The 24401-nt window shown below is 30.9% G+C and overlaps 1 protein-coding gene and 1 long non-coding RNA gene across 2 annotated transcripts; one reads left to right on the top strand and one right to left on the bottom strand.

Annotated features, from left to right (window-relative positions):
* Positions 1 to 1824: 1824 nt before the first annotated feature.
* On the top strand, positions 1825 to 2451 carry LOC141692854 (uncharacterized). Its single transcript, XR_012562932.1, has 2 exons — positions 1825 to 1961; positions 2045 to 2451. It is a non-coding gene; the product is annotated as an uncharacterized LOC141692854 (long non-coding RNA).
* A 1752-nt stretch (positions 2452 to 4203) lies between these two features.
* LOC141693940 (methyl-CpG-binding domain protein 4-like protein) lies at positions 4204 to 8874 on the bottom strand. The gene is made up of 3 exons (XM_074499128.1): positions 8677 to 8874; positions 4728 to 4924; positions 4204 to 4620 (listed from the first exon to the last, which is right to left on the bottom strand). Exons 1-3 carry the CDS (start codon positions 8731 to 8733, stop codon positions 4500 to 4502), a joined length of 375 nt encoding a protein of 124 aa, XP_074355229.1. The 5' UTR covers positions 8734 to 8874; the 3' UTR covers positions 4204 to 4499.
* Between the last annotated feature and the right edge of the window lie 15527 nt (positions 8875 to 24401).

The raw sequence follows: 24401 nt of genomic DNA, 5'->3' as shown, positions 1-24401 counted from the left end.
TAATTATATTCAGATATTTTCTAATATATTGGGACTGATTTATTTTAATAAATCAGCAGTACTCCAAACATTCTTAAAAATGTTTTCGAGTCTTCAAATTGACTTTTAAAGTTTAGAGCGGATCCCAAAACTCGTTTTCAAATTTAAGATCTTCCTTTTGAAGGGGACTTGAATAGTCGTTCAAAAATCTAAAGGATCCGGCTATGTGGTGTATTTTATATTCGCAATGAGGTTGCTGTTTTGATAAATGAATTGATTACTTACCCAACGTTCGGGAAGTAAGTCCATCTATTTGAGTCGGCATAAGCAACATGGGCTCAGTGGGCGTCCATGAAAGTGTAAGTGGCTCAGTGGGAGTCCATCAAATGCGTAAGTGGCTGAGTGGCAGTCCAGCATAAGGTCCTATTGCGGCCAGGGTGATGACCAGTGGGGAATTCGTCCATCTACTAGTAGAAAAGGTTACTTATTGGTATCTTTGCCTGATCAGCAAGATATCAGGTTTATGCCAAGGTTTTCTCCTTTCCAAAATTCATTGGATATTGCAACTCTGTTTATAATTTTCATAACAGAGGTTTTCAAGGAGTGTATGAAATGTATATATATAGGTGTATATATATATCAGGACTTAATGAAGTATCTCGTAACTTCATTATTTATAATGATATTTCAAGAATTGAATCTATTCAAGTCTTATCTTGTAGTCTCATCTGGGTGATGAACTTTTGAAACTGATTATAACTTGAACGATGGTAGTTCAAGTAGTATTCGGATATAAGTATATTGGAGTATCTTGTAACTTGATCTTTTAAACTTATATCTAGTATATGATTATCTTGTGCATGTCAAAGATTTTTGGAAAAACGTTGAGACAAGGTTAGATATTTGAGATCACCTTGCAACGATATTTTATACAGTTATAAACGGGAACTCTGTGTATATTATACATGTCAGAGGATTTCAAAGATTGTGAAAAGTATATATGTACATATATACTGAATATTTTGCGACTTGGTCGCGGTAAGATCTCAAACTTGGTTCATTTCTTCTTGACCAAGACTTTCATGAGTACTATGAGAATGCTCATATATTGTAAATCATTATACATATTATTTTGGTGGGCTTGTTGCTCACCCTTGCTTTCTTCTTTCATCACACAGCATCAGCTAGACAAGATGAACATGACCAAGCTTCCAATTCGCAAGCGGTTAGAAAATGTTCCGCAATTTTCTGAAAGCGTTGATGCCGTCGTAGCTGAGGTAGTCGCTACCAATAGGCTAGGTTTTCAACTATTGATGAACCAGATTTATGTATATTTATGAATTGTAATAATGCCAAAGAAATGTAAATTTATTCAGAAACCCTTTTAAGGTGTATTGGCATATAATTGTGGAATAAAATGACTTGTGATTATTTTTGGATATTCATCTCTGAGACTATAACTTGTGGTGTGTGTGTTTATGGTGGGGTCACAGTACAGAATAGTTGATTAATTATTAAGATTGGGTGTTATTAAGGGAAATGGAACTCGTGACAACCCGGATCCCCGACCCCGGATTTGGGGGTGTTACATCTGAGGTGGTTGTGTTGGACTAAGGGTGGTCTGTTGAGTCGCTGTTTTAAGTTAGCTGTGTCAGGATGATTGATGTAAGTTGGTTTGTGTTAGTTGTAACCTAAATCATACTTAATCCTGGCAAAGGTCTTGGTAAAGGGGTCGTAGATATGCATTATTAATAATTTGAATTGAATCATGATTGTTATTATTGTTATTGCTGACGTTAGCTCCTGACCCCGGGGTTGAAGACGTCACACAAGATGTAATAAGTACTAGAAAGCACCTAAAGCACTGAATATTATTTCACAACCAAAAAGTGGTCTGCACAAATACTGGTTCAGGGGGACTTCAAAAATTCTCCAAATGCTAAAGGGTTGACTGAGAAGTGTCTTCTTCTCCTCTCTAGGAGGTGAATTTATCAAAAGTATGTTTTTTTGTCAAGATCAATTATCTTCTAAACAATCTCTGGCTGATCTTTGCTTTTTCAAACAGTTTATCTATTTAGGACTTCACCTTAAGCTGAACAGGGGCCACACATGGTCCGGTAGAGCCAGATGCATAATAATTAGTTCTTTTCGACAACATCAAGCTGTCTAATCAATCCTTGGCACCCATTTCAACACAACACCCTGACCTGCTTCGTCACTCCTTCCTCAGGGCACTTGGATATTTAAATCAAGAAGTAAATTTTCCCAGGCTTTAGTTCTTATCTGCCTCTAGTGTTCTTAGCTCTTACGCCACAACGATTAACAGTGTTTGTATAAGCTTCTTTTATCTTAACTTTTGCCCATATACACAACCGCTTATATGAGTTTTGTTATGCTTTTGATGTGACAACATACAACTATGGCAACTATGTCTTCTACAAAAAATTCTATTTGATGTACGCTTTTTGTGTCCCTTTTCGTATTTCTATTATCTTCTTCATTACATTGTGCCGAACTAAGATGTGTTATCCAAAAGTCCTGGAGACTTGCCTTATGTTGAGCTTTTGTTAAGTTCTACATAATTGTCTTAGATATGAGGCTAGGGTTTCTGTTAGTTGATTCTCCGAAGTGACATTACCCAATACAAATTTTCAATAGTTTAAAGTTTTGTTACTCCATTCCAAGCTTATTATGCTCTAATATGTCACCAAATTTTATATTTTTTTTCCCGATTAACCAGCACACCAGTTATATATTTTGTTTTCCTTTAATACTAGATCTTTTATTGTTCCATTGACGAGGACACTTGTCTTGAACATTTGGTTTCTTGGCATTGTACATTGTGTGCAATTTATCTCAACTAAATATATGTTTTAAGTTTTTCGGGATGTCGTCTTCATAGCTCAATTTTGGTTGACTTGATTGTCCCTTGTATTTCTTGGGTGATGGGCCAAAATAGCAAAAAATTAGATTAAATTTCTCAAAACATTACAATCAAAGAAGATGACCCCTTCACCGGCACAAAATTAACGTATGTAAAGATTGGGTTAAAGGTGTAACGTAAATAAATCTTGCGTTCATTTGCTTTCCTAGAATTCGTTGATTTTCTTTCCAAAATTAGAATATGGGAAATACGATTTGACATGAAAACGCAAGTAAAACAGATGTGGATGGTTAAAAACGCAATTATTATCAACGACTTCTACACCCAAAACGCAAGAATCTCTTGCATTGCAAATTGAAACGCTTTCATGACTTGCGTTGAATCTCAAAACACAACTATTATTTACATTTAGGTTAATGTTACAGTATACCACATACTAAAAACGAATATAAATATTATGTTTTACACACACATATATATATATACATACACGTGTATTTATGTATCTAGAAACCCTAGATCTTGTATACAGGTGCTGGTGATGTTTGGTAATTGGGCTGGTACTCTGTTAGTTAATTGGGCTTGATATGTTTGCAATGGACTTTTAGTTTGTACAGTACAAGTAAACAAAACAATGTAAATTGCATAAGCTAAGTTACTTAAAGTTACTTAAAGTTATGTAAGTGCCAGGCAGTGGCCTGTGCTAGTTCCAATATATATTTCATAAAATGTGCTATTTTGGGCAATATCTCGTATTTCTTTCTTTTTTTTCTTTTGACAAGTCTGCTTTATATTTTATATTCTATATTTACAACTTATAGGTATCAAGTAATTCTTTTTAATCAATTTGAATTACAGACCTGTTTTTAACTGTGACCTCTCTCCGGTGTAAAACTTTTACGTTTGTATGTAAGTGACAGCATATTTGCTAATTTTTAGAAATTATTATAAGTTTGAGTCAGGTACTTGATTGATATTTGATTTTGATTGGTTTTAGTGTTGTGTTGTCACACTTACTTTTCAGGGTATATATAATCTGTTAATTCCTTCCCACCTCCCCCCATTCATCTTTCTGGGTAGTTCAATTTTATAATGTTTCTACCCAACAATATCTAAACAAGATTACCCTCCCTTTTCATCATTTCAAGTCTTAATTCAGAAATTGAGTTTCAAATATGTATGTATGAAAAATCCTTCATTTCTGTTTGTCATCAACTCAATTTCTTTATCCTCTCCTCTTTGTCGTGTCTTTTAAGTAACCTCTTTTCAAAGAAATTATTTGTACAGCTATCGTGATTTCAATGAAAATGGCACAAAACTGCAAGTTTTATATCCCTAGAAGGACTACAGAGTCAACAATTTGCTTCAAAGTAGACGCAAAAGACTACTTTGCCCAAGCCAAGACTAACAGAGATAAAGGGATTTGATGGAAATATGCAAGGCCAAAAAGTTTCTGAAATCCAATATCCCAATGGTCTGACAGCCTAAGTGCAAGTTTATGAAGTGCACTTTACTCAAAATAATAATATGTTTTAAAACTCAAACGTAGGCTATCGTAACCTTAACTAGTGCGCATAATAAAATAACATTAACCTTGTTCTAACTGAAATAGAAAACATTTCCGAAACAAAGAACATCACTTTGATGTCAATTTGTCACCACCAAGGAAATTCCAATATTTGTTTAGCATACGATCATCTGGCCTCACTCGGTCCCACTTTCCAGTGCAGAAGATTGCGTAGGCATCTGCTGCATACCTGATACAGATACAGATGAGTATTAGCACCAGTTGAAAGTTTAGTTACTACATGACATCGGCATGAAATCTAGAAAAATAATAATAAAAATAATGTGTCTGACATACTTTCCCACACCATATAGTTTTGTGACGTCTGTCCAATCCTCTTTCAAGTATTCTCTGGAAAGGCGCTGAATACCCCTAGCCCGCTGATGCATCAAACCAAGAGACTTGGTTACCTTTTCTATCTCCTCTGTAGCAACCACTGTAGCAGCCTTCGCATTAGAACAAAGCTTGAAAAAATTTGGGAGAACTGCTTTAACCTAAACAAGTTTACTGAAGTTTATCAGCGGGCTGTTAGACAACACTAAACAATATTATAAGTACGCTTCTATACACTGTTAACAATTCATCAAGAGTACAAATATAAATGCATACTTACAGTTATAAGCACAAGCAGGCATGCACCTACGCGCAAAGCAATATACTTTTGCTTTTTTATTTCTATTTTTCTCTAATGAAAAAAACATAAACATAACCGAAAGAAACCAAACTTTTGCATTTACATTCATCTCATTTGGGGTCTCTTGGTCAACATGCACACATTTCAGTCGAAGGATCCCATGCAAAATTTGTGACAGTGTTCTAGTGTTCGAAGTGTTTAGCATGGGTAGGGTGGCCAAATCGAAGAGTTTGTAACTTGGATGTAACAAGATTTAGTTATACCTATGGTTAGAAATCACAAATCACTGTTGGCTTGAGCTTGATGAAATTAAACTCTATAAAAAAATATAACAGAGGCTAAAAAGCTAAGGAACAGCATCCCTTCCTGCCCTTATCAGTGAGTGTACAGCTCAAGATGCAGTGCTAGACTGCTTGTAAAAAATATTTAACACTTATAATGAAAAATTTTAATCGGTCCACCTAATTAAAAAAATGCCTTAATTATTAAATATTTTCATCTTCCGCCTATAGTCAACTATTAACAATTCGTCAAGTGTACAAGTAAGAGGCATAGTTACAATTATAAGCACAAGCAGGCATGCACCTATGCGCAAAGCAATATACTTTTGCTTTTTCATTTCTATTTTTCTCTAATGAAAAAACAAAAAAACAGAACAGAAAGAAACCAAACTTTTGCATATACATTCATCTCATTTGTGGTCTCTTAGTTGGTCAGCATGTACACATTTCAGTCAAAGGATACGATGCAAAATTTATGAGAGTGTTCTAGTGTTCCAAGTGTTTAACATGGGTAGGGTGGCTAAATCGAAGAGTATGTAACTTAGATGTAACAAGATTTAGGTATTCTATGTTTAGAAATCACAAATCACGGCTTTACAAAATTAGACTCTATAAAAGAATATAAGCTAAAAAGCTACGGAGCAGCATCCCTTCCGGCTCTTATCAGTACAGCTGAAGATGCAGTACTAGACTGCTTGTAAAAACTATTCAACACTTACAATGACCACCTATTAAAAAAAATGCCTAAATTATAAAATATTTTGATCTGTTGCCTATAGTCAACTATTTTTCAAGTGGCATTCAGTGGTACAAACTAAGCAAATGTTTAGAGCCCCGGTCTCCAAAAACCTAAGATTATCTTTTGTACAAACTAAGTGACCAGTCGATTGTACAAAATAAGTTGCATGACCAGTAGATTTGTAGAAAATATTATCATTTGTAGTTCACGAGAAGAAGTGTCCTTGAATAATATTACAAGCTGCTGTACAAATTAAAAAGCTTTTTTTTAATAGAAAAGGACAGCTGAGAGATGAGATAAACTACTAAACTGAATGTGGTAAAATTTACATCTATTACTATTATATAAAAGACAAAACATTGAAAGTTTTGGTACAGTACTAGTTTTTTGGTACACGCTGAATTTACTGAATTAACCTTATTTTATTTAAAAAATTTATTAGCCTTAGTAATCGAATTATAATAGAAAAAAAAATTATTTTCAACTATAACATGTTACCTTGTTTATTTCTATCAATTAAAACAACTTCTCTAAATATCACCGACAAGTTTGTTTAATAAAATAGAATAATAATATTAATACCACTAATAATTAATAAAATACCTTCTTTAGCTACTTAATTGATTATTTTATTAATTATTGTTTTACTTAAATACTTTGTTAAGTTCCTTGACTTTAGCAATGCATAAATTCCTAAGTGCTTCTCATCTTATCATTTATAAAACAATGCAAAAGTCAAAACCATCTACATATCTAACCAGGTAACTGTTATTTTGTACGGGTTTACTTAAAAAAATATTTGTTTTATATAATTTTTCCTATTAATGTAAAGACAAATATATTTAAAGTAAGCATTATCTTACAATTCAATTACAAAAACAAAATAAAAAAAAATATATTTGATTTTGAAGTCGAAATATTTATCTATATTATTATATTAAATATGAAACTATACGGTCCTTCCGTCAATTACATAATTGTCCTTTCTTAAAAAAATTAATATTTATTTAATTCCCCTTAATTAATATCTAACCAATTACCTTTATAAGTAAAATATGTTGCGTTTTTTATTTTCACCAACTAAAACAACTATTTCTCTATAAATATTTTAGACAATTCTTTTTAATCTTTTTTTCCCGAAACCCAGGAAATATATCGAGTCAAATTGGGACAAAGCCCATACAATTTTGAGAGAACTAAATTTACAACCCAGAAATTAGTATATAATAGACGAAATATTAAAAATTTGGTTGGTACGGTCCTTCCTTACATAATTGCCCTTCCTTTAAAAAATTTAATATTTTACTCAATTACTCTTACTTAATTAATATATAAATAATTATATTTTTAAGTAAAATACGTTGCCTTTCTTTTCACCAACTAAAACAACTCCTTCTATACAAATTTATACCCCTTTTAAGTAAAACATATTATTATTTTTATTTTTTCCAAATAAAACAAATATTTCTTTAAAATATTATGAACAATTCTTTTTAATATATAATGAATATGTATTTATCAAACTATACTATATTATAATAGACAAAATATTTAAAATTTGGTAGTCTGTCGGTACTCGCCGAAATTACATAATTGCAGAACTTAATTAATTCATTATTTTAACATAATCATCTTATATAATATTACAAAATAATAGACGGGAAAAAAGAAATTTTACCGTGAATTAAATAAGATTCATGTTCACGACTCTGAATCTAATGTTGATAAACCAAATCGACAATGATATTTGAACTAATCATATTTTTCCTGAGAATAGTTCTCCAACATTGATAAAAATTGTTATGGATGGAAATTGAATCTATATTTTTTAGCGAGTTTATTAAATTAATTTTTTTCTAAAACCTAACTATTATGATATAGGGAATATAATATAATAAAAGATAAATTCTGATTTAATTATCCAGACATACTTACAGTTTTAACAAATATAATTAATAAAATATTAACATCAAAATAACAATTATTTAAAACCGTGCATCGCCCGATTTTAGACTAAACATTAAAAGTTTGATAATGGATTGGTACTTGCTGAAGTTACTTAATTGTCCTCACTTAATTAATTTATTATTTTGACATAATTTTCTTATATAATGTTATCGTTAAAAACTATGAAACCCCTAAAAACAAAGTTATATATAACCGGACATATTAGGCGAGTATGTGACGGTATCTGGGTAGGTATAGACGATGTTTGGATTAAAATAAAATAATAAATACTACAGACGCTGTCAAAACAATTATACTATTGAACTGAGATAAAAAAAATAAACTAAAAAATAATTCGTTGATCGATATAATGATATCGAGCTAAAACAATAACATATTACATAATTTTTTAACAGCTATAATCAATATAATCATAAAAAAAAAATAATATAACAAATATTTAAAACAACCGGGCACGAGTTTTAGGCTAGTAGTTATTTAAATTTAAAAAAAAACACACACACAAGAAAGGCATCATAGTGTATATATACAGCATTTAAGGTATAGTGTACAAAATACAAAATCTTTATTAGCTTTTTTTATAATGTCGCGGAAGTGGAGAAACAGATAAAGAACAGAAAGTACCTGCGGACCAGTGGACATTAAGAAGCTTGCATATGACCAACACTCTCCAAGGATCATGGACGTGATCCTCCAGGAGTAGGTTATGATGGGATCTGGGGGGTTTCCGTGTGTTGTCAGGAGTTACTCGCTGGTAAGCCTCGTTTAGGTTTAGGCTTCTTTTTGTTTGCAGTTGTAACCTCAAAAGCCTTCTTAGCTTCATTTTCCTCTTGTTTGGCATAATTTCTAGGCATTGTAACCGTGCGAGACTTGTTTCGTATCCTCCTTTGTATTCCCCTTGAGAAGTTAACACGTACCGGGACCACTGCAGGTGTATGATTTTTTACAGAATTTCTCTTTCTCTTGTGGGAAATGTTTTGAGGTTGAGTCTCGTAAGCGCAATTCAAGTTTTGAAGTGAGATGTTAGGGTCAGAGACAATAGGCTTATGGTGGTGAACTACATTGCAATCGAAGGGATGAGATTCAAATGACTTTTTGCATGAATTTTGCATTTGTTGAGTAGGAGCAGCAGCAGTACAACGTGAAAGCTTGTCCTGAGCCCTGAGAAGCATTTCCAGAAGCCTAGAACGAGTAGTAGGCTGTTGTTTTGTAGAAGTAGGGGGAAGAGGTTTGTTGTATTTGTTTTGGGAAAGATCATTTATATGTAAAATAGGTGTATCATGGGAGGAGGAAATTGGAGACGATACCTTGTCCGGGGGTTTGGAGAAATAAGGAGAAAGCACAACAACAGGATCATCAATAGAGGATGAAATTGGAGATGATACCTTGTTAGGTGGTTTGCGGAAATAAGGAGAAAGCACAACGAGGAAAATGGAGATAGCACCTGGTTTGGTGGTTTGGGGAGATGAGGAGAAAGGACAACAACAGGATCATCGATTGTGTTTTGAGAGGAAGAAATCGGAGATAGCACCTTGTTTGGTGGTTTGCGGAAATAAGGAGAAAGAACTACATGAGGATGATCATCATTTGCTGTGTTATCAATTTCAGATACCTTGATGTTGTTGAAATAAGGGGAAACAACTGCAGCAGGAACCCCAGCAGCATCACTAGATGTCTTCTTCTTGTTGTTGTTAAAATAAGGAGAAAGTACTACAGCAGTAGGAGGAGGAACCCTAACCCTCCGATTCTTCAAGGATCTGATTTTGGGTTTGATGATATTTGATTCAATACTCCTGCTCCTCCACTTCACTGGCTTATACGCATATTGCGAAAAAATGTCCTCAATTCTACGAAGATTAACAGCTGCACAGCTTTGATTTTCATCACCGCCGATCGAATCACCCATATTTAGATTCGATTTTACAGGCTAGGGTTTTAGAATGTCTATACTGTCTGTACGTATTTATCCCCTTTCAACTTCCTTTCCCCCGGCTATTCCTATTCCCTCCTATTAAAAGACAATACATTATTCTATTTTAATCTTATTTTTTATAATTTGTTTACAATATATATATATATATATATAATACTGGATACGTATTATGAGAGTGCGTATATCCTGATACACATCACTACAAGAAAATTCAATTTTACCAAGGAAAAATTATGTTGGCATATCAAGGAAATCTGTTGGTAAAACAGTTTGCCAACAGAATTACGAGGAATACATTTCGTTGGATTTAACGTCGTTGAGAAGTCGCTGTCAATAGATTTTTTTTGGAGTTAACGTCGTTGGGAAGTCGCTGGAGTTAACGTCGTTGGGAAGTCGCTGCCAACAGATTTTTTTTCGTTATTAAATTTACCAACAGAATATAAACAAACTAATAACCGATCTTTCATTTCAAAGCTAACCATATAAACACCAACTTCCCAACAGATTATTTGGTTGCTAAAGTTAATAACACTTTCTAACAAACATTTTTGTTGTTAATTATAGTCACGAATTTGTAGCCACCTGATAATTGCCAATATTTTTATTTTTGTAGGCATGTAAATTTTTTTCAAATCATAATAGAACAAAAGATCTAGTCCCACAAATAAATTCATATAAGATCTAATTTTATAACCAAAATTCATTAAGTAAATCAAAATTCAAAATCATGAAAATGAGAAAAAGTTGTTTCCGCTCTTCAAAAATCCTCGGAGTAAATTCACATCCAAATCGGAAAATCTAATATCCAACTAAACTAAACTACATTATAACTTCAGTCAACTATAATCCATATTTACTTATGTCTACAAGATCTTCCCCAAAGCATCACAATCAACATTGTAATTAACTACTAATTTTGGTGACTATCGATATAATTTGGGGACTGCTGATTTTAGGAAGTAGCCTCCATTATGGCTAGTTGATTTTTCAGTGCTTTAACCCGGTCTTTTATATCTTCTAATTCTCGTTGCAGCTGATTAGAAAATGATGGAGTGCTCGGAAGAACTACATCTTCAAAAAAAACTGCACGTAGCACCAATGCATCAAACCGTATCAATAATTTAATACTAATGCAAATGTCAATTAATCATAATTGAATAAATTTCAAAAGGCTAGATAATGAACTTGTCTTGTACAAGAAAAAAAATGCACAAGTTCTATATAAATAACTAGATGCATATTTTGAATAGTGGAACTGGATCAATTAATGAATACTGTATATTTATAGTATCCAGTAACGTGTGAATAGTTTATCTCTATTTTGATTATATATGTTTAACTTAGGTTGCCCTGTGAAGGACATCAGTGTGTACATTTCCTATAAAATACAAGTGGGTGAAAAATTAAATTATATTCCTGAGCAGACTCGCGCATAAAGATATTATTGTTGCATCTGTTTTATTAACAATTTCACAGCCACTGCATTTTTTCTTACTCACAAACAGAGCAAAGTCATTACCAATATTACGAAGGGTGAATTAATAAGAAAACTGGGTAATATTTCACAATACTTGTCTCATATATAGCTACATTAATTTACACATTTTAATCAAGTTGGATTTGTGATCTGTTATAATTAGAAAGAAGTTACATTTTTACATATGGCAAATTATGTTCGAAGACAATATTCAACTAGCATAATAACCCGTGCGAGCATTTTCTAGAGTTTTTTATGCATCATGCAATTATAATGTTTTTAGAACAACTCCAACAATATCCTTATATTGGCTCTTGAGTCAAATTTTGAAGAAATAGAGATAAAATTTCTCTCCAACAAACTCCATGTCCCCCTCTATAACGTTAGGAGCTTTGAATGCTTCATCACTTTTAGGAGTGAATATCCCCTCAAGTATTATTATATTATATTTTTCTTACCCATTATTTTATATTTAATGAATGAATATAAATAGGGTAGTAAGTGTACGTTTAAAACAAAACGATTAAACTTAATCTGTAGAATGTCGTTAGTATATTTACAAATAAAAAGCTAAAAATTAAAATATATGTTGAATAAAGAGTTGACCAAAATCTTGAATTTTATTTAAATAAACTATATGCACTGCTCTATATTACTCCCTCCGTCCCAATTTATCTGTCTTGTTTGACTTTTTACGGTCAAATTGACTCAACTTTGACCGAAAATTTCACATAGTATAATATCGAAAATACTTATAAAATTTATATCATTAGAAAGTATGTTTAATCTTCTTTTATATGTATATTTTAATTTTTCAAAATGATGAAACAATGAGTTTTTATTTACGGTCAAAGTTGAGTTAATTTGACCATCAAAAGTCAAACAAGACAGATAAATTGGGACGGAGGGAGTATTATTGAGTTCACTACTAACTTACAGTTAACTTATTAAAAAAAGGTATAGGCAATACCAGCCGCCTCCCTCCTCTCTCCCCTCTCCTAGGGTTTGTCCATTTTCAAGTAAATTGAGGGGCTTCTACTGGTTTTCTCCAGTGGAAAGCCCTGATCCCTTCATTTTCTTTTATTCTGATTGATTTCTTTTCAATAAAACCCAATTCTTTTGGGTATTCGTGTGTCTCTCCTTTTGGAGTGTGTGTTTATCTCTCCTTTTGGAGTGTTTGTTATGTTTTTGTTTAGTCATGTTTGGGTTAACTTGGTATTGGATCTGTTGAGGACGAAGTTGCTGATATTTTTGGTGATCTGCAAAACCTGTATCGAATCTGGGACGGTGATGATTATTGCAAGAGCTCACCTTTCACAACCAAAGATTGTTCATCTTTTATGGGTTTACACTTTCGACATGTCTATAGCTGGTATCCGACATGTAGATAGCTGGGGTGCCTTCGGCATGTCTATAGCTGGTGTCCGGCATGTAGATAGCCGGGGTGCCGCTTCTTCAATCTCATTTTATGCGATTGTTGTTTCTGAACATTGGGCTAACCATAGTTTTTACGTGATATGGTCAATTACGATGTTGTTATCTTCAGAGATGCTGGTGCAAGTTGGATCGCTTGGGATGTCTTTGATTTCATTTTTAGCTTCAAGAATTTTTAAATTCTATGTGTTAAATGATCAGGAAACAAATCATCTAATTTATTTTAGTATGTTATTTGTTTCATTGTATCGACAGTTTGGGGTTTGTCCCGGCTGTATTATATTCAATTTAATGAAAATTTTCTGCATTTGTCAAAAAAAAAACTTACAGTTAACTTACTAAATTTAAAAAGATAAAAAGGCATAACTGTAGCCATAAGGACTTGCAATCATAATATACAATAATGTAAAATTTACATTATTGTTAATATTAAAGTTGATTTTAATGAAAAATATTAGTTTTTGAAATTCAACGTATGTATGTATGAGAAAATGTTAGTTTTTTATTTACACTACTGTTAAGAAAGTAAGATTAAGTAATATGTATGTGTGTGTTTTAGCATGTAAATTATTGTATGTTATATCTCTTAGTAAATAATGACGGTTTCAATTATTTATATGCTAAATATCTGATTTATGTACATGTATAATCATTATTAACATATAGTGAGACAATTGATTACTTAAATAACATGCATTTATAATTATTCAAAAATTAAAATTATGTAATAAATAAATCGCTATAATTTATATATGGTATTCATATTATCACTGAAAAACAATCCATATCTATTTTTTACGCAGCCGGGTATCAATCATGGTTGTAACATAAAAATGAATTATATATTTTTAAGACTCTTTATTGATATTCATGATTTTTTTCAAGAATTCGAAAGAAAAATTGTAATTATATCGTTATTTAAACCGTTTTTAAGTTTCTTTCATTACGACTCTACTATTTCTTCATATAATAATTTTATAACATTTTATACTTTTCTCCTAAAATTAAAAAAATTCAGTTCGATAAAGTTTTATAAATATCAGTTGAACTGGTTAATTCCTTCAAATTATTGAACAATATATATTTTTTTCCTTAAATAATATAAAATGCATTAAATCAAATGCTACAATATAGTATAGATACAACTTTTATTTGAATAATTCAAAATATTTGTACAATATTATCTTGATCAATGAATATTGCTGATCTAAAAGAATTCTTTTTAAAAAGCTAGTTTTTTAAGTGAAAAATGAAAACTAAATCGATTTAATATATCATCGTAGTTTTAACAAATTTCGTGAAATCTCATTTCAAATTTCAAATATTCTTAAAATCGGGACAAATCCCAAAAATAGTAATGCGTTACCAAGGAAGTTAGTAATGTTAACATAAATAATAAATCCTATAAAGATTATTTATATATAAGCGATTCTATTTTCAATATTTTTTTAAAAATTATATATGTACATTTTAATTACTTTTTATAATAAAAAATATGTTAAAAATATATGAGATATATTTTCAAACTAAAAAATGATTAATTAATAAGATAACAATCCATTTATATGCCTAATTTTATATCTGGAATTCAATTCTTTAAAATTAACTGTACAAATATTCAACTAATTATTCTTTTTTTTTTGCGAAATTCAAGTATCTGCAAAGTTAAATAAAATATTCATTTAGCACATTTACATATTATGTGTATGATAAAAAACACTTGTGACAATATGGTGTAGTGGTAAAAGGTTGTACAGTGTGCGATTCCCACAAACCACATTTTTTATATAAATATTAAAAATATGGATAATTTAGTCTTTTCAATGAGACTTTTTAATCTCATAAAATTATACCATTGTTCTCCTATTATATATATAGAAGAAGAGAATAGTAAACATACAAAATATTAATTGAGTAAATAGATAATTCGATGAGCATTCAAACATATGTATCCGCTAAACCCGTATTTGAATTAGTTAATTAAATTAAATAACTAGAAGAGAACAAACCATACATCTTAAAAATCTAATTAACAAAAATAATAGTAATGAGATAAATTAAAACCCTAAAATTAACCATCACTTTCAAATTGCTAACCGTTGATTAAAAGCCTAAACTTAATCTTCAATCTTTAATTACAATACTTTACTCACAAATTTGAGGAATAGAAGAAATTTGATTGATGAAATCTCTTGTTCCTCTAACTCCATAGATAACAACGCCACCGTGTTTTGCTTTCCTGCACAGTTAATACAACTTAAATTAGTATAATAAAATGATAGAGAATGAGGTTTTACAGATGTGTTTATAGAATTGTAGATACAGCGGCGACCGTGGATAAAAGATAAATGATAAATGGGGAAGAAATGGAGAGATACTAGAAATTAGGGATTTTGGGGTATTTTTGCACGACCAGCCGGAGAAATTTAAATTTTCCAAAATTGAAATTCCCGCATATTTATCATTAATATTGATTATTTTTTATTTAAGTTACAAACTAGTAATAGTATTCAATATATTTTTTAATATTATGTACCAACATCTTTGTAATAAATTTCAAAAAAAATTACTTAATCAAATTAATATATATATATATATTAGGTATTTGTATTTACTGTAATAATAAAAAGTGTTTTTATTTATTGATATGACTTTTTCATAGTCAACGAGTTATTGGACTGGTACTTATTACTAGTGTTACATCTTGAATTTGTATTTCAATTTTTTAACAATATTTCTTGAGGATCCGACTGTATGGATGTCAAGATCTATATATTTTAGATATATTTTCAAATTTTTAGAAAAAAATAAATTTGTTTGGTTCGAGATTTTAACTGTCGGCGAGTCAATGGACTAATACTACTAATTAGTGTTTCTTCCTAAATTGGTGTTTCGATTTTTCAAAAACATATTTTTCGATGATCAGGCTATATGGATGTCAAGATCTATATACTTTAGTGATATTTTCATTTTTTTTGAAAAAATTATTTATTTGGCTTGAGATTTTCACAGTCAACGAGTTATTTTACCAGTACTTCTTACTAATGTTTTATCCTGAATTTGAGTTTCGATTTTTTTAACAATATTTCTCGATGATCTAATCATATGGATGTGAAGATCTATATAATTTAGTGATATTTCCAAATTTTTAGAAAACAATAAATTTATATGGTTTGAAATTTTAATAGTTAAAGAGTCAGTTCACGAGTACCTTTAATTAGTGTTTCGTCTAAGATTGGTGTTTTAATTTATTTAAAAAAAAAAAAACTTTTCAGCGATCCAACCGGATGGATGTGAAGATCTATATATTTTAGTGATATTTCCAAAATTTTAGAATAAAATAAATTTATATGGTTTGATATTTTAAAAGTCAACGAGTCAATTAATATTAACTAGTGTTTTATCCCAAATTGGTGTTTTGATTTTTTAAAAATACTTTTCAACGATCCAAATATATGGATATGAAGATCTCTATGTTTTAGCGATATTTCCAAATTTTTATAAAAAATAAATTTATTTTGTTTGAGATTTGACATTCAACGAGTCAATTGACTAGTACTGTTAACTAGTGTTTCGTCCCAAATTGGTATTTCGAGTTTTCAAAAATATATTTTTGATGATCCGACCGTATGGATGTCAAGATCTATATATTTTGATGATATTTTCAAATAAGTTTGAAAAAATATATTTATTTGGTTTGAGATTTTCACGGTTAATGAGTATTTTGATTGGGGCTTCTTATTAGTGTTTCATCATTAATTAGAGTTTTGATTTTTTTTAATAATATTTCTCGACGATCCAACCGAATGGATGTAAAGATTTATATATATATATTTTTTTATATTTTCAATTTTTTTGGAAAAAAATTTATTTGACTTGAGATTTTAACAGTCAATTGACTAGTATTACTAACTAGTATTTGGTCCCAAACTCCCCCCACATTCACAAAAATGCCACTATTTCGTACTTATTTTCTTTTAACCTCAGGCCGCTCTCATAAGATCGTAAGTTCATCCTCAAACACATCAACCTATATTATATATATCAAATATATAAAATTGGATTGGATTAATGATTGGACATTTATTTTAAATTATTTAATTCCATGAGATATATCAAAGGATTAACAACAAAAATATTTTAACCGATCTAAAATAGTAACGATTTAGTAACAGAATAAATATAACCGATCTAAAATTGTAACAAATTCATAATGAAACGGGAGAACTTCCAACGAAAATATATCCGTTGGTAGACTATTAGTAGTTCCTTGGTAACTTTGGTAAACTGTTATAATTTCGTTACGACTCCGTTGGTAGTATTTCGTTGGGAGTCTATTGGTATTGTCATTGGTAATGTTAGGGGGGTAATTTTGGCGCCTCTTTTTTTTAACAGTTTTTTCTGTTGGCAATAAATTGTTGGTGAACTGTTAGCTTTCTGTTATTATGTCATTGGCATTCCGTTAGCAGATGCTGACGGAAATGTTTCCGTTAGCAATTTTCGTTGGTATATTTGAGATTTCTTGTAGTAAATTCTTAGAATACATATTTTTTGTTAAATTATAAAAAAATTATATTCACATTCCGGGAATGCGCATCACGTGATAAACATTTACAAAATACGTGTGTTTTGTAATTCATATGTCATGCCGGTATTTTGGGTTATTATTTCCGGATTTAAGCATTTTTTGTGATGAAAATAAAATTTTTAATGTGGGAAATAGTAATGGTTGAATCAATTAAGTATTTAATTTTTTAAAAGTTTTAGGTATGAAACCGGGTTTTTAATGTATAAATAGGAAAGCCTCTTGCAATAAAATATGCAAGCACGGTTTAGGAAGGGATTTTTAAGAAATTTATATCATATTTTATCCGCCGACCCCTTTCCTCTCGCATTTTTCACCCGACTCTTCCTATTCCCCTCCCCTTTCATTTTCCACCCAACTCTTTAATTCCCCTCCCTATTATAAAAAAATGTACAATTAATATATTTCTTCTTTTTTTGTTCTAATTTTTTAAATGTATATATCTATAATATATTGAATTGAAATAAAGGCTTGGAGTTTCTAAAAACACAATAAAAAATTGTTTCTGTTAGTGCGACCTAAAATCACATTTATTGAATATTTTTTACGATCAAATCATACGGATGTAAAAAAGATTAAGTAAAAATACAATTACAGAAAAAAATTTATGCAATATCAAGTTGTATACTATTAATTTTATAACGATTTTATTTTCTAGTGTAATGTTAACGGTAGAGATTGAATGATTATGTTTTGTTTTAAACTGACTAATCCAAATCACAAAATTATTTGAAAATGTGCATATTTTTATATGATATTTAAATCCGTACGATTAGATTTTTAATGTAATATTATTAAATAATATAAATTTGAGGCACACTAATAGAAACATTTTCTATTGTGTCGTTTATATTTTAAAAACAAACTGAAATTAAATAGCATACTATATTTTTATAATATATAGTCAACCATCGTAATCGATTCCACTCAAGTACAATACCTGACAATTTTACTAAATTTTTAATTTCTTATAATTCTAGATTATTGAATTTTTTTAAACCATCACTCAAACCCTATATAGCTGTCGGAAAATTAATATTTCTCAATCAAAATTCCTAAAAAAATAATAAAAGTTTTTTTAAATTGAAAAATTATTTTCAAGAAATTTCTAACATTTTTCAAATTATTTTTTTCTCTGAAATGTTTATTCTTGACTATCAAACAAGAGAAAAAAAATGTTTTTAGAATCTATTTATACTAAAATTATTGATCTTTATTACCATGTAAAAGTAGCCAAATAAAATCTCTAAATTTTTAAGGGTAAATGACATAACTATTTACATTTCAATGAAGGGTTCCATAAATACTCGTGGCATTTTTTGGCATACCGGTAAATCTCGATAAATTAATAACCTTGGAATTAGAAAAAATTATTAATTAATCAAAATATTAATTAATTGATAAATTAATAATTTATTAATTTATTGATATATATATATATACATATATATATATTATTTTGCAAGACATGCCTGTACATAAAAAGACTAAGTCACCTTGATAACCCTAAGGATAAATTGTATGATATCTCATTGTATTCTATGTTTGCATTTCTTGAGTCTGTAAAGATGCTGAGTAGATTAGACTGGAGGATGTTTCTATAAACAACCATCAAGCTAAGGAATAAACTATGGAAGAAAATCAATCTTGATCATGACTCAGAGAGAAGTGAAGAAGTTTGGAATTGAATAATGTTGTTCTAGGAAAAATGTTTTAAGTAAGATATCGATAAGTCACAGATCAAGGAATATACAGATATATGTCGAGAAGTCAAAATGGCCTGTATAGAAGTCCTTGGAGATATCGACAAGTCAATCTGCATGTAGACAACTAGAGATATCGATAAGTCAAAAAGTGCATATCGAGAAGTAGAGATATCGACAAGTCATTCTACTTGTAGAAAACTGGAGACCTCAACAAGTCATTCTACTTGTAGAGAACTGGACATATCGACAAGTGAAAAGATTATGTAGAGAACTAGAGAGATCGACAAGTTATTCTACTTGTAGAGAATTGGAGAGCTCAAAAAAGTCATAACACTTATCGAGAAGTAGAGATATCGATAAGTTATTTTACTTATTGATATGTGACATCCTAACACAATATAAAGATCTCGATAAACAACCTCAGAATTTAGAATACAGACAACTCGAATATCCAAAATTATCAGTCAACAAATAATTATATCACTGAATCGGAAATCCTACAAATGCAGCTTGAGGAACATAAGATCAAATGTCAAGATTAACTGAACAAAGGAGGCTCACAGACCTAGTAGATTCTACACAAATATGCTGCACTAGAAATAAAAATAGACAAAGGAGCTTTAGAAAATGTGTTAGTCTATTTTAGTGCAAATTCTGTAAACCGTGCATGTTGATCTATAAAATATGTCACGGGTCCTTTGTTTAGGCGTAACAAACAGATCTAAAAAAATCCTATTATTAGGTTCAAAAGGTACATACAGAGGGGGTGAATGTATATTCTTCATTTTTACTCTAAAATGCAGCGGATATTGAAACTTTAAAATGAAATAAACAAACACAAGATATTATACAGAATAATTCTTGTATTAAAAAATTAAACTGCAAGGGGTTGCTCACACCTTTGAACAAATATTCAAAGTTACAAATAAATAAAGCCAGTACAAGTTATAAGCTATCAAATATATGGCTTGTATTTGTCACTCTAATAACTCATAACTCTTATCGAATGATTAACAATAATACAATCCAAGAAGCTATATATGATGAGTTTATCTAATGTGTAAGTCTTTAAATGGTGAATAAACAATTGGGCATGACTCTCCTTGTCAAATCAAGAATTTTAGGTGTTGAGAATATTTTTTAAGATCTTCGCAATATTTAATGAAAGAGAGATGTATTTCCAATCTACATCTGATTGATTATATAGACTGGTAGGTAGTTTAGAGAGAGATTGGACACTTGGCTGCATAATTACCATGTATTTCAACTTTGACAACTTGCATAAACACCCACTTGCGCCCCTGTACTTCCTTTTTGTTTAACTTGTGTCTACAGGAATGAATAGGGCCTTGGAAAATTAGACTAAGTCACCACTTGCTCACACAAGGAATCTTAAACTTCCCACTTGCGTTTGCTTTTCCTTGGAAGGAATTTTGCCTTAGAAGATTAATCAAGTGGCGACTACTAGAAAATTTAATGAGCTCACTTGCGACCTACTCCTTCTAGTATGAATTTCTGAATTGGAAGATGTTGTTGGAGGAATTTCATAACAACACGAAATTGGAGGGTTGCTGGAATATTGAAGCGATTTATGTGTAATTGTGAGATTAGGGTTTATGAAAAAAGGGGTTGGACTTGGGAGGTGTCTCGATTTGTCTCGTTGTATCGGATCCCTTTGCCAAGATGTCTGCGTACCAATTTATATTGGATCAAGTCTATACAGTTATGTGAAATTTGGGCTTATCCCTAAGAGACTTTAGGGATAGGTTCGTTAATATGGTAATTACTGATTTTATCTGATTTAATCTGAGCGTTGTGATGTCTTCCTGATTTGAAGAATATCGTTGACAGATATTTTCCGTTATTGATGTATTGAGATTGATTTTTTCCTCGTTTCGGAGAGAGGATAACTTGGGGCTTAAGTAATTAATTATTAATCGTAATTAATAATTAACAAATTACGAAATTATTAAAAAGTATTTGCCATGCCAAAACGTGGCATAACAATTACCCCCAGTTCTTCAGTGTAGCTTGCTGCAGTGGAGAACGAAATATTCTTCGATCGCTGAAACAACTAAAAATCAGAGTTTAGTACATAACATAGAGCACCTTCTTGCTCAAAATAATTATGCGAATGTACATGCGAGACCATGCAAGATCCGAAAAAGATACATATTTCCCTTGTTTGTGGTTGTGCGAGCACAAATTTATAAATCCATTGTGAACAATGATGTTAAGTTGGACCTTGGCGTACATACTTCAAGATAGATATAACGGCCGATTGTAAAATTGTATTATTGATGTGAACTGCTAGTATTATATGAATGTAACAAGATCAACAAACATGCCTTCAGCAAAAGATAATGTAATAACCCCAATTTTTGGAAATTTTTGAAACCCTTATGAATAGTGTTTTTGCTGAATGAGAAAACTTTTCATGCCACACTATGTAGGGGTTCTGATATGGATATTCTGAGATTTTATTAGTACTTTATATGGGATATAAGTGTATGTAAAGATCGTCAGAATCCAATTCCGAACACTTTGATTTTTCCCGGAAATCCACTAGATACCGAAAGAATTGAGTATAAGGTAACAGGATAAAAAGGATTTAAATTAAAGGATTATAAGAGAGGATCATAAAAGGAATACAATATATTGAGAAAGGTTAAGGGAACCTAAGTAATAAGATCCCGGGTATGATCCCTCAAACGATAAACGAAAACGAAAGTTAAGCGAACCGTATAGCAAATCAGCGGTCATTAGGCAAACAATTTGGAAGTTAATCAAAAGGATAAGAGAGGATGGTGTCATCCAACCAATAGAAAGAGGACAAAGGAGGGGTGATGACATCACAAAGTGATGCAAGCATGACATAGAAGGGAAGGAAATGTGGTGGATTGTTAACCACACAAAATCAAGGGTAAATGGGTAATTGGCCTAAAACAAAACAAAAATCTAGCAACCAAGCAAAACAAATCACAAAACACAAAAAAAAAATCTCTCTTCTTCTCCTTGAAGCTCTCGGGTGCTTTTCTTAGAAAATGGAAGTCCAAGCTCCTCCACTTACTATTTAGCAAGGTAATTATCTAAGCTTCCCCATGGATAGTTACATACTTCCTATAAGTTTAAGCTTCTAATTCCAAGCCAATCTTTTTCTATAAATCATGAAAGAAGATGGTGAATAGTGTTTTCAAGAACTAAAATTTGTGTTCTTGAAGTTTTGTTTAGATTAAGCTTGGATAAGGACTTTAAGGGTGATTCCAAGCCATTCTCTTGATTCTCCACTCTCCAAGGAAGGTATAAACTACAAACCCTAGCTTTAGTTTTGAGTAATTAGGATTGAATGTGTTTGATATAGCATATGTGAGGCATGATGCTTGATTGGTTGAAGTTTGGTTGAGTTTGTAGAGATTAGTTGGTTTTGTTGTATTGTTGGAGTTGTAAATCTTGGTAATTAGTTAAAGAACCTAAGTAAAGCTTTTAGTTCATGTGAGGAATAAGTATAAATGGTTAATATGGATTTGTTGGGGTTGTTATGATGTGATAAGGATGGATATTGGTTGTATGATTGATTTGGGGTTGATTTGTGGTTGGTATTGAATGGTTTAAAATTGGGAAAACGCGTAAACATAGCCGTCGTAACGTCCGATTTTCTTTGGACTGTTTTTGTGCATAACATTAGGACCCGAGGACCCCCTGCTAGATTATGACCACTGCCATGTTTAGATAGCTCATGTTACGAGCTTCGTTTTGATATGTAGTTCGTTCGATTCCGATGCACGGTTTAGGAGAAACGACCGTTTCAAGTAACGGCGTTTCGCGAACGAAACTTTTTCCCTCGCCTTACTTTGAAATGTAGGTTAAAGACCAAAAAGGGTTAATTAATGTATGAAACATTCATGGTAAGTGTGTTAGGCAGTTGGTAAGACATTCGCGAAGGAATCGCTTTAAAACTCGTAAAGGTTAAATTATTAAAAATGGTGGAGCCGAGGGTACCCGAGTGACTTAAGCGAATCAGTGAGCGCAAAACGAGCGTTAGAGTCTAAGTTAGTTAAAGTATAGATTTACAAGTGACTTTGGTTTAATTCCAACTTACTTGTTGCTTATAGGTTACCAGACTCGTCCCGAGCCATTCGTAACCCCCAGTCGCTCAGGCAAGTATTCTATCCGTTATACTGTTGTTGTGATGAATATATGTATTTGCATTATCTTGCGATAGATGCATGTTGGATAATTAGCAAATGATGCGATATATTGTAGCATGTGATATGGTATATATGCATGCCTGTTTCATATTCTTGGAATATATATCTGTTGGTTCAGTTGATAATACCTATGCTAGAGGATAGCGGTAACTTGCATATACCCTTAGTATAGGGACCCAAAGGTGAAAATATTTTCTAAAACCGGGAGTCGAGGATCCCGAGTACATTTTGTATATATGGATATGGATATATATATAAATATATATATATATTTATATATATATATGGTTATAGTTTTTCCAAACTATTAATCGAATAAGGTTTATTCGATAACTTTAAACTTTATTTTATTATTGAGTATTATTTCGAATATTATTCGAGGGCTTATGACTCTTTTATATTATTTAATGAATATTATTTTGAATATTCATTCGAGGACTTATGACTCCTTTTATTTTATTATTTGAATATTATTTGAATATTCATTCGAGGGCTTATGACTCAGTTTATATTATTTAATGAATATTATTTGAATATTCATTTGAGGATCTATGACTCCGATTATTTGCTGAGATATATTCTTTATTTTATTAAAGAATAAGGTGTCAATAATCAAACTTATTTTCGATTATTCAAATAAAGATAGTATTTCATATAAGTATATCTTTGGTTATTTAATACTCGTTTCAAGTATAAGTTTTAATACTTCTACTTCAATTATTTTTATAAAGATTATTCTTTATGGGAATATTATTTAATTAATAATATTCAGTCATTTTCTAAATATTCTGGGGACTGATTTACTTCATTAAATCAGCTTTACTCCAAACACTCTATAAAGTGTTTTCGAGTCTTCAAAATGATTTTTAAAAAGTTAGAGCGGATCCCAAAACTCATTTTTATATTTAAGATCTTCCTTTTAAAGGGGATTTAAATACTCGTTCAAAACTTGAGGGATCCGGCTCAGTGGTGTATTTTACATTCGCAACGAGGTTGCTGTTTTGAG

The sequence above is a fragment of the Apium graveolens genome, chromosome 10 (assembly GCF_009905375.1).
Source record: "Apium graveolens cultivar Ventura chromosome 10, ASM990537v1, whole genome shotgun sequence".
NCBI classification, from domain to species: Eukaryota; Viridiplantae; Streptophyta; class Magnoliopsida; order Apiales; family Apiaceae; genus Apium; species Apium graveolens.
The sequence above is the reverse complement of the archived record's forward strand: the minus strand, read 5'-3'. Positions and strand labels throughout refer to the sequence as shown.